Consider the following 12,438-nt stretch of genomic DNA (forward strand, 5'->3'; position numbering starts at 1 on the left):
GAACCGGTTTTCCTCTAGACTTTTGCCTGTGCTTAGCTCCATTCCATTTCTTTTTTTATCCTGAAATACTCCACAGTCCTTAACGATTGCAAGCATACCCATAACATGATGCAGTCACCACCATGTTTTAAAATATGTAGAGTGGTACTCAGTATTCTATTGGATATACCCTAAACATAACAGTTTGTTTTCAGGACAAAACGTGAATTGCTTTGCAAATTATTTTATTACTTTAGTGCCTTGTTGCAAACAGGATGGATGTTTTTGAATATTTGTATTCTGTACAGGCTTCCTTCTTTTCACTCTGTCAGTCAGGTTAGTATTGTGGAGTAACTACAATGTTGTTGATCCATCCTCAGTTTTCTCCTATCCCCCATTGAACTCTGCAGCTGTTTTAAAGTCACGATTGGCCTCATGGTGAAATCTCTGAGCGGTTTCCTTCCTCTCTGGCAACTGAGTTAGGAAGGACGCCTGTATCTTTGTAGTGACTGGGTGTACTGATACAACATCCAAAGTTTAATTAATAACTTCACCACGCTCAAGGGAATATTCAATGTCTATTTTTTTTTTTTACCCATCTACCAATAGGTGCTCTTTTCTTTCGAGGCTTTGGTGGAAAAGCTCCCTGGTCTCTGTGGTTGAATCTCTGTTGGAAATTCACTGCTTGATTGAGGACCTTACATATACTTGTGTGTGTGGGGTACAGAGTTGAGGTAGTTATTACTTAAATCATGTTAACACTATTATTTCACAGAGAGTGAGTCCATGCAACTTATATGTGACTTGTTAAGCACATTTTTACTCCTGAACTTCTTTAGGCTTGTCATAGTAAAGGGGTTGAATACTTATTGACTCAAGACATTTTCGTTTTTCATTTGTAATTAATATGTGAACATTTCGAAAAACATAATTCCACTTTGATATTATGGGGTATTGAGTGTAGGCCAGTGACAAAAAAAAATCTACATTTAATCCATTTGAATTGCAGGCTGTAACACAGCAAAATGTGTAAAAGGTCAGAGGGTGTGAATACTTTCTGATTGCTGTTCTGCTTGTTACAGTGGTTGCATTATACGTATTTGGCATGCAGGCATACTGTGTATTTTGGTCTTTGCCACTCTTTTTCTCTGAAGAATTATGTTAATAGTTTATTGGTCCACACTATTTCTTATTTGCCTATAAACAAATGCAACATTTCTTTCGTTATAGCCATAATATCATCAAGAAGGTGTTTGGGTGTTGTTTTATTCACTACATGTATATTGTTTTACATATTCATTAAAATTGATTACAAATGATCTGCACTAATATGTTTCCATTAAAATTTACAATATTAAACTTTTGTTGTGCTGCGAGGTGACTACTTCTTTATTTAAATGAAAGTATAGGTTTATACCCTTTAAACTGGTAGAATCTTGTTTCAATTTTCTTTCTTGCTTTCTTTTATTGAGAACATTTCTGTGTTTGCTTTTTTTGATTGAATGTTTGTGAGGATAATGATCTCATCGTTCAGTCAGAGGACTTGAACAAGACAAGGCTCGTGCAAGGCAAGGTGTCACTGAAAATATTATAGACTACAGTGCATATCCACACCTGCATGTGCATAACATATTTTTTTGATAAGCATTTGATATAGGCAGCCTGCTGTATTTATTGCACATAGATCATAAAAAGACACCTGGTTTTGTGATTTAATAATCATTTGGTGTCCTATTTCATACATGTAGACTTACATGTAGACTTGTAGACTTACAACCCAGCTAGCACATAATGTTGTGAGAACCATAGAGCTTAGTGAGAGCGTGGTGGTCCTATAGTTTGCATACAACCTTCCCACAACTTTGTGGGAATGATGCAGAATAGTAACTTGGCTTTGGCTTTGGGACATTCTCAGCATATTTAAGGAACTTGAAAAAAAACAACACTGTTAATACTTCCAACAGAACATTTCCTAAAAGTTCAAACATGGTTACATTTCATTTAAATTTTGGGAATGTTTTGGGAATGTTCTCCAACTGGTTTGACATTGGGAATGTTCTCAAATAGTTAAGAAACAACGTTCTTCTGTGGGAATTTCAGTACTTCAGCATAGCGTTTCCTACTGGCTTCCTCATAGTTCTATTTAAAGTCATGTTCTCAAATTGTTCCAAGACTGTTAATTAAAACCTCTTAAGGATCCATCCCTTTTTTCAATTTTCACCTAAAATTACACACCTCCAAGCTTTGTAAGGGCTATTTGACCAAGAAAGAGAGTGATGGAGTGCTGCATCAGATGACCTGGCCTCAACAATCACCTGACCTCAACCCAATTGAGATGGTTTGGGATGAGTTGGACCGCAGAGTGAAGGAAAAACAGCCAACAGGTGCTCAGCATATGTGGGAGCTCCTTCAAGACTGTTGGAAAATCATTCCTCATGAAGCTGGTTGAGAGAATGCCAAGAGTGTGCAAAGCTGTCATCAAGGCAAAGGGTTGCTAATTTTAAGAATTTAAAACATTTTATATTTGTTTAACACTTTTCTGGTTACTACATGATTCCATATGTGTTATTTCATAGTTTTGATGTCGTCACTATAATTCTAAAATGTAGAAAATAGTACAAATAAAGAAAAACCCTTGAATGGGTAGGTGTGTCCAAACTTTTGACTGGTACTGTATATGTTTCGTTCTCAGCATCAACAAAAAAGGCCCAGTACAGTCAAAATTCAGTTTTTCAGTTTTTTTATATCATATTTTACAACAGCTAATGGAACTAACACTGTAAAAGTGTGAAAACCTGGATCAGTGTTATCTCTTGATAGTTTCTGGTTGAAAATACAATCTACACAGGACGTTCTTATCAGAAGGTTTGCATGGGTGGGAGTTTTGGCTTTCCATGGTGACATCACCATGCATTCAACTGGTTAATAGACCAATAACAAAGAGAGTTCCAAACTTTTCTGCCAATAACATAGTTTTCCCCTCCCTCCCCACTCAGACCACTCCGAGACACTACTAGTAGAATTCTTGCTTTTTTGCTATAAAGCTACTTTTGTCCATTTCAATGGAAATCTATTACAGGAGGGTACCTAATTTTTTACCCAGAATTGATTTGTTATTGATATAAAAACGGTTGCGTTGAGATTTTAGGTGTGTTCAGGTGTGTTGGCCCTGCCCAATAATTGGCTAGACCTGGTCTTAATTAGTTCTTATTTCCTTTGAAATGGGTTCTAGGAAGGAATAGCTTTGTATTGCGTAAAATAAAAACCTGGCATGCTAGCTCCATCCTGGTCGCGCAGTGGATTAACTCCACGATGCCGAATAGAAGATGATAGTTTTGAATCTCACTGTCACAATAATAAATACATGTGTTTTCATGATTATTGCCTAAGGAAATTAATTTCCATATGTCCTATTCGTGCTTCGAGTAAAAAAAAAGATGTTAACCCAGCAGTGTTATTAAGAATCTTAATGAAACATTCAGTGAAAGTTTTAAGGAAGTTATTTGGATAACTCAAAATCATTTCAGTTCTTAAAACTTTCAAGGAACCAGAGTAAAACATTCTCAGAACCTCTCTGCAACCTAGAAATAAACATTCCCAGAACAGGCAACATTTTCACTTCTGTTCTCAGAACGTTTAAAAAACATTCAGTTTTACTGGTCAGGAAAAGTATGGCTTCGTTTCCACAACCAATAACAGACGTTCTCCCAACTTCCAAGGAACCAAATGTTCTAGCTTGGTAGGGTGTATTATAAGCATGTGTCCTTTGGAAATGTGTTTTAATAACACTGCTAACTTATTTTGGGTTAACTTTTTTGAACTCCAAGCACAGATAGAGTGTCTCTGGAAGACTTGCGATTGGCAAAAAACACATTTCCAATTCTTGCATATACAGTAATGCACACTTCCCAGCTAGCACATTTGCTTCCTTGGAAGTTGTTGGAACATATGTTACCGGTTGTGGGAATGAAACCTGAAAATCTGTTTCCGGACTGGTAAAACTGATTTTTTAAAACTCTGTTCCTTGAAAGTTTTCCTGTGAGGTTTTATTAAAGCTCTGAGAAGTTGAGTTTTTTGAATAACATCCTTAAAACTTTCACTGAATGTTTCAATAGCAAACCTGGAACAACTAAGATTATGTGTCTTGCTTAAGGGCACATCAACAGATTTTTCCACCTTATCAGTTCTGGGATTGGCCAATTTGAACTAGTGGCCTTTTGTTTACAGGCCCAACGCTACACCACTAGGCTGCCTGCCAAGCACATGTGACTTGGTTGTAGTGTTCTGTAAATCGATATGCTGATCACAGTTGAGAGCACATCCATGTCCTTGGCTTGATCTGATATGGGTTTGGAGATGAGGTGTGATGCATTCAGTAGAGAAATGTAGCTTCTGCAAGATATTCATTTTTCAAGTCTATTTTCTCAAGAAAATATTTCAATAATATTGACAATTCCACATAAATATTCTACACTAATTCACATGCAGTCTACAAAACGAAAGACAGTCAGTGTTTCCTTTCTGGATATTCTGTTGTTAGATGTGAGCTCCATCTCGTGTTTTCCCTGTTGCATTAGCCTGTCTGTGGGGCCCCTGGCTGGATCACCCTGCTGCCAGGACTTGGCTGTGCAGTTCTCTGCATTCTCCAGATGAGGCTGTGCACATCATAGAATTACATGTATATAGAACACAGTCATTTATATGTTCTCTATGGTGCCCATGCTATGGATGGTTTAGACTCTATGGGACAGTTTCCCGGACATAGATTAAGCCTTTTCCTGGACTAAGAATAACAAGCACTTTTAATAGAGAGTCTCCATTGAGAATTATTTATTATTTCTGCATTAAAGTTAAGTTACCATGTTCCTACAGGGCCAGTTACCTGGACACAGATTAGGCCAGGTCTTAGACTAAGTGTAAATTATAGCTGCCCAGACACTTCAACCTTGTTAATCTCACAACTTGTTCAATTCTCTTTTGTAGATGTCAGTTATATCCATATGCACAATAAGCCCACATGAGTGTTACGACTATTTATATTATTGGATGGCCATGTTGTTCTCTCATATAGTAACATCTGACCGTTAAAGAGCCTGTAAGGAACAATTCAAGTCACAGTCTTGAAAGTCGTCACTGAAGAATAGTTCTTACACTGACATGAATAACGTACATAATTAATTACGCTGTAATGGGAAGAAAAAGGATGGACATTTAAGTCTGTCATTACAGAATCATTTTGCATACTGCTGGATCCTCACTTAGATACACACTCCTCATGAACCAGTGTAGGTGGCACCTATTTTTCTGCAACGGTAGTTATTCTATCAGTACGATGACCTTAGCTGGTCCCTGTGCACTACTAGTACAACACAAAAGCACATGTGTTTTGGGTGGAACTGCATAAACCACAGAAGAGGTCATTTATATAAATAAAACAGTTTTTTTTTTTTTTTTTTAATCATAATAATGGAGGTCTGACTTTTGACATGACTCTTTATTAAGTTCCCTTACAAGAAAAATAAATTATATTCTATTCTCAAGAGCAGCAGCTTTGCAGTCTCTCCAGTCCCGCAGAACTGCATGGTGGCCATTGTGCATTATATCAACACTTACTGTAAGAGACAGCTGGTTAGCGGTGAGTATAGTAAAGCCCTATCCTACTCTACAGGCCAGAGACAATGCACTCTCATACTCAGTTGACTGCAAATCCTGGAAATGTATATTTATAGACGATGCAAAAATACTTGAGGCAAATATATATAGTATCAGTATGACTGTTAGTATGTATGTATTGTAGTTGTAGAGTTGCTCAAAAGAAGAAAGGCATCCCACTAAGGTGGGGGGGGAATTGGGGGGGGGGGGGGGGGGGGGGGAGCTGAGAAGTCAGTGAATTCTAGAGTGAAATCAATTCATATCCATTGATAATCTCTGTTTGTTCGGATTCAAATTCACGTCATTTGGAACTTGGCACCTTCACAAACGGGTTTTGTTCCTTTTCCAGTCTATGTGCTCTTGTCATTCATGGTCGTGAGAACCTGAGGGCAGTCTCAAATCCGGTGGATATGGAAGAGTGAAGTGATGACGCTGTTGCCGTGCATGCGGGATGTATAGGACAGGTTCTTTAACAGTGGTCAAACAAGCTCCTCTCTTGTCTTGTATGAACCTCTCTATCCTGAGGCCAAAGCTGTCAAACTTGCTGTTAGAATGTCATTATTCAATAAACAATATTTGCTGGTCTGCATTATTGCAGGGATATTTCACATACTGTCTGTGTGAATTGAACTTGTTTTTCGACAATCTGAAAGCAATTTACTGCAGTCTTTCGCTTCAGACATTTTGACTGCTGTGCAGTCCTCTTGAGAGCAAACCGTTTTCTTCCTGTTGATGAACGCCTCTAACCTCTGTTGTCAGCTTGATTACTGATGCAAAGGCGCCATCATCTGGACAAACATGTACATTACAGTCCTTATCCAGCAGCGTGACCTATTGTTTTGGATTGAACACGCTATTGGAGGCTCATTTGCATACCTTCATGCAGACGTGGCAGGTTGAACTGCAGGTGCAGTGTTCGTATTTCAAGTGTGCTGACTTTTATTATGCCTGACACATCTCCTATTGATGGCACTTGTGTTGTCACCAATTTGGTCACTTTATCAGTGACCTCATATACTTTTCATCTCATGTCATCTTCAAATTAGTGATTTAAATGTTAACATGTAGAACATGTTCTAGTCTAGTTAAATGATGCCATCTGCTAACTCAAATGGAACACAGTTTGATGGGGAATACTCCTAGTAGATGTAAGCCAGTGTCAGTGAGTGCCAGTAGGTGACACTCTTGGCGAAGAAGTACTTAAGAGAGCAATGATGGGATTGGTTGAGGCTTTTTGTGTGGGTGTGTGTGTGTGTGTGCGTGTGTTTACCTGTGTATGCTTACTCCTCCCTCGTGCCGCCACTTACCAATGTTGTGGTAACAGTGTGACAGCTCCACCTAGGTGCTCTGCACCCTGGCACCACTTCATACTGGTTCTCTTCTCTCAATATTCTGTCTGGGCTGATTTCATTTTAAAACAGGGATCTGCCTGCATAAAGAATGATTAGTAAAGAATGATTCCCCTTGACCTAAGAATTATTTATGTGATTATTTATGCCTCACAATTCTCTATGTAGCCTATTGCAAATCGATTCTGTAATAGGGTGGAACTAAGGGTTTTTGTAATGCATTTGGAATACTATGGTACTAAAGTATTTTAAATATGTCCAGAAAGTAAACTTTTTGCCTAATTAATCTGCTTACAACTCCTTAACAAATCTTCTTAGGGATAGGGGGCAGTATTTTCACGTCTGGATGAAAAGCGTGCCCAAAGTAAACAGCCTGTTACTCAGGCGCAGGATATGGATATGCATATAATTGGTATATTTGGATAGAAAACACTCTAAAGTTTCTAGAACTGTTAAAATAATGTCTGTGAGTATAACAGAACTGATTTGGCAGGTGAAACTCCGAGGACAAACCATCCAGGGAGAAAAAAATTGAGGTCATAATATTTCCCATTGGTTTTCTATTGAAAGTCCTATTTAAGAGGAACCTGGTTGCAGTTCCTATGGACTGTCAACAGTCTTTAGAAATTGGTTGATGTTTTTCTTTTGAGAAATGAAGACGCACAACTGTTCTTTGTGAGTGTCAAGCCAAGTGGACTCTACTGTTTGGTGCGCGTGAACTGGAATGCGCTTCACGTTGTTTTTATCCGATATTGAACACAGAATATCCCGTCTTAAATTGTATCGATTATTTACGTTTTAGGATACCTTAGGTTGGAATAGGAACATTGTTTGAAGTGTTTGGATCAAGTTTACAGGTAACTTATTAGATACTTTGTAGGTATGTTGGGCGAGTTGAAACCGGTGTATTTCTGAATCAAACGTGCCAAATAAATTGACATTTTGGGGATATAAAGAAGGACATTATCGAACAAAAGGACAATTTGTGATGTTTCTGGGACATTTTGCAGTGCCAACATAAGAAGATCTTCAAAGGTAAAGCATTTATTATATCGTTATTTCTAACTTTCGTGTCGCCACCTGCCTGGTTGAAAAATAATTTTCATGTATTTGTATGCGGGGCGCTGTCCTCAGATCGCATGGTCTGCTTTCGCCGTAAAGCCTTTTAAAAATCTGACACTATGGCTGGATTAACAAGAGGTTAAGCTTTATTTTGATGTATTACACTTATATTTTCAGTTATCGTGAATATTGATATTTCTGTCGTTTGAATTTGGCGCTCTGCAATTTCACTGGATGTTGTCAAATCGATCCCGATAAAGGGATTGGCGCACGAAGGGATCACTAACAGGTTTTAATGTCAGAATATATCTGATATATAATTTAGCTGTTGAATCTATACAGTATTGCATAAAGAAATAGCAAAATCATCACAATATAGTTTTTTCCCCTTGCCCTAAGAATTATGTTTATTGTGTGTCCAATGTCCAGGATTATTCGGGTGCTCGGACCCTAAAGGTTAGAATAAACCAACACCGCTCTATCTGAGAACCTGCTGGGAATGGACATGTGGGATGTTTCTTTGTTTGCTCCTTTAAGAAAGCAGAGAAGCTTCTGCTTGGCCATGTCATGATTTCTCTCTCTTGGACTGAGCCCAATTGATTATGCTGAAAATTGATCCGTAGTTGCCAAATTCAAGTAGCATCATAACGTGTTGATAATAACGACAAATAAGGTTCACAATCTGGCAAACATTGCCTTTGGGCTACAAAGCTTTGGGCTACAAAGTGTGCTTTAATAAGCCATTAATCCATCGTATATCAATTACAGAAACGTCATATTTGTCCAGAAATAAAGCAGCGTACATTTGAAGGAAGGACCCTTCATGGAGTGATTATATCTCAAGAAGCAGGCAATCAGAACGGGCATGGGCACAATGAGAGGTGATTCGACTCTTTAGGCCATATAGGCAGCAGTGTGTACCATAGAGATTGTAATTCTATGGTGTGTACACTGTGAGTGAGAGAGTAAACATGTAAATATCAGTGAAGTGGTCTTGTAAGCGATAGCCTCTCGCCCTGTCTAAATGTGTTTGAGAACCGCTTTACTGGTCAAACAAATACGCAAGTGCTACCAAAGTAATAATACAATAATAATAATAATGTGTGTGTGTGTGTGTGTGTGTGTGTGTGTGTGTGTGTGTGTGTGTGTGTGTGTGTGTGTGTGTGTGTGTGTGTGTGTGTGTGTGTGAGGTAGAGGCTGCTGGGGTCAGAGATGAATGAAGAGATAGTTCATTGAAAGCAGTTGAACACCATGACAACCAGGAGGAACCACGGATTTATTCCAAACAGTTACGGCGCATTGTAAGGGGGGCGTCAATCATCTATTATCTTGCCCCCGAAATAAATGCTAAATCTCAGCCTGCACAAAAACTTCCAAAAGAAGCAGGACATTTGTCTACATTTCCTTCATTGTCCGCAGCTTAGCAATCGGTTTGTACGTGTGTTTGCTTAGTACGACCACCCAGGACGCCCGGAGGATTCGCTGAGAACGAGAATCATTGTCACCCACATCACATACTAGATGAGGGCATTGGAGCATAGAGAAAGGGAGAATAAAAACATCTAAAAAAGAAATATTATGAACATGATAGTCAGCGTCTTATGTTGACCCAAGAGCTTATCATTCGATTTCCCACGTGAATTAAACACGACCAATTGCTGCAATAAAATAATTGTTATTGTTATAAAGAAATTGTAAGCTAATATTCCCAAGGGATATACTTGTATTACATTGTGTTGCAATGGGCATGCCAGGTGATGCATGGACGGATGGAGGCTGCGCTGCAACCTGGTCTCAGAGCATTTCATATGATTCTTTAAATTCATCTGAGACAATCCATTTTGTATGAAATGTTGTGTTTCATATGGTATGTAATTACTTTAGCGTTATACGTCCACCCATCCACCCTGACCAACGACCCTACTTTTTTTTTGCCTTTAAGTTATCATCTGTCTTATGTAAAACTACCAAACGTAACATATCATACTAATTTGAGTGTGGCGGATTTCCGTTTGCAATGTTACGTCTAATCTATGAGTAGGGCCTATGCGCTACTTGAGTTAAGCCTGAACCAAAATATTGACCTAAATGGATTTCATGAATTAGCCTACCCATATTACACCCCCAAAATTCACATTTCGATCTTTAGGGTAATAAAATACATCTCAAAATGATGTTTTTGCTCTTAAATAAATATTATTTGTATGACGCTTTGAAGCAATATATTTTAATGGTTTGTGTGGAAATTACATGCACAAATGTCCCTCCCATCTCGGTGATTAACTGTCCCATAATACCAGTCATCACATTTCTGAAGAACCAATGACAGAGATTCGGATGTCCCCAAACCCGAGCATTTCACACCCACAGTCTTCATCCACTTGACTCCAAGGACCCGCCTACACGCGTTGTCTTTCTCCTTTATTCCGATTCATTTTCCATTGCCGATTCAGTGTTTCAACGAACCTTATATGGACCAATCCGTCTGGCGATAGCTTCCTTTATGCCAGTGCTCCTAGCCATGCTTTATCCATGAGCCTCTCCTCTCCACCAATTCCTGCGCTCCTCCATGACCAGCACATTGGAGTCCTCTCTACGAGCCAACGGTGAACTACTGCATGCCGATTAAGTCTCCGTTTAGCTTAACCCAAAGGACACAACCCTGAACATCTAAAAAACCTCATATATAAATACTGTACTCTTATTCATTTAAACTGGTTCAGAACAGTAGCAGGGGGGAAAAAACGAACTCTTGTTTACAGTGCGCACCACATACTTTCTCACGCCATGTCGTTCAGCAACACAAAGACGGGCTTCTCTGTAAAGGACATTCTGGATCTTCCTGACACCAATGGAGGTTCTGAAACGGAGGAGACTGAAGATGAGAACGAGGTGGAAACGACTGAGACTTTGACGCAAAATCCATCTTCTGAAAACACTGGAAATGTGCCCTACAAGAGCCTTTTGTGTGATGGTGGTGGTAATCCCTACTCAAGATGGCTTGCCTCCTCCAGCACCATCCAATATTCATGTGAGTAGCTTAAAAAAGTTAGTTTCGTAAACATCGAGGTATAGAACTCATTAATTTGCCTAATTCCTAGTCATAGCTCATCCGTTAAGTTATAGGCCTATGTCATTATTAAAAACATTTGCCTTCATGTTTTGGTTTCTAATGCAAAACGTCACGATTTCATTTATTTCATTTAAACATGTATTGTTTTAACTTATTAGGTTACCATTAAAGTATTAGTCTATCCATGTCCAATCAGAATTTAGAAAATGATCCGTTCATAATGCCATTTTAATTAGCCTATCTATGCGTAGAGCCTGATCAAAATATTTAAATTGTTGTCACCAATAGACCATTGTTTTCGATTGTTAGTAGTCTCTTCAATATTTTTTAGATTCAACAAATTGCTATACGATGAAGATTTGTTTTTAGAAATGAATGTACCCCCCCCCCCCCCCCCCCCCCCGTTTGTTGTCAACCCTAGTTGATTACCAGATCCACTTTGTTTCCTTCCAAACAGTGCATAGTTTGTCCGTTGATTCTCGAAACGAACCGAAATATCCAGAGCTGTCCGCCGACGAATCCCAAGATATCGACAGGGACGCCACAGGTGACAGCAGCGACTCGGGTAAGAAGAGGAAAAGGAGAGTGCTGTTTTCCAAAGCTCAAACCTACGAACTTGAGCTACGATTCCGACAACAGAGATATCTCTCGGCGCCGGAGAGGGAGCGCCTTGCAAATGCACTACTACTGACACCGACTCAGGTGAAGATCTGGTTCCAGAATCACCGGTATAAAATGAAGAGAGCACGCGCTGAGAAGGGTATGGAGATGGTTAATCTCGTGTCCCCAAGACGGGTGGCCATTCCGGTTTTGGTTCGGGATGGAAAGCCATGTGACACTAACAAAACTCAGGATCTCGAGGCCTCATTCAGTGCTGGAATACCTCTGTCGGCGTATAGCGCCTATTCTCTCCATCACATGCATATGCGCTCTCACTACAGCCCCGACGCCATCTCACAGCTGCCCAGTGTGCATCACATGGCGCAAATGTACCAATGGACTTGGTAGACGATGGATACTCAAAATAACTTTGATTCAACAAAAATACGATCTGAAGAAAGGGATTGAAATTGTATCGATATTATGAACTCTATTTTACCCATATCAGAGCTAATTATTATGTGGCCCATGGGGTCTGGACAATGTTAGGGTTCTTGAAATTCCGTTCTTTTTATAATGTTTGCCAAATGAATGTTATAAATGAATGTTATTTCTGTTGTAAAGTGCGCAAAATGCTCATATTATGAATTAATTTATGTTTTTGGGTGGACTGTTGATTGATCTTGAATATTTATGGCCGTGAATAAACTTCTGTCAGTTTGA

The 12,438-nt window shown here is 39.1% G+C and overlaps 1 protein-coding gene across 1 annotated transcript; it reads left to right on the forward strand.

Annotated features, from left to right (window-relative positions):
• The first annotated feature begins 10,482 nt into the window (after nt 1-10,482).
• LOC110522079 (homeobox protein Nkx-2.2a-like) lies at nt 10,483-12,438 on the forward strand. The gene is made up of 2 exons (XM_021600165.3): nt 10,483-11,073; nt 11,573-12,438. Exons 1-2 carry the CDS (start codon nt 10,830-10,832, stop codon nt 12,121-12,123), a joined length of 795 nt encoding a protein of 264 aa, XP_021455840.3. The 5' UTR covers nt 10,483-10,829; the 3' UTR covers nt 12,124-12,438.

This window comes from Oncorhynchus mykiss, chromosome 4, assembly GCF_057628025.1.
Source record: "Oncorhynchus mykiss isolate SJ-2025 chromosome 4, ASM5762802v1, whole genome shotgun sequence".
Lineage (NCBI taxonomy): Eukaryota > Metazoa > Chordata > Actinopteri > Salmoniformes > Salmonidae > Oncorhynchus > Oncorhynchus mykiss.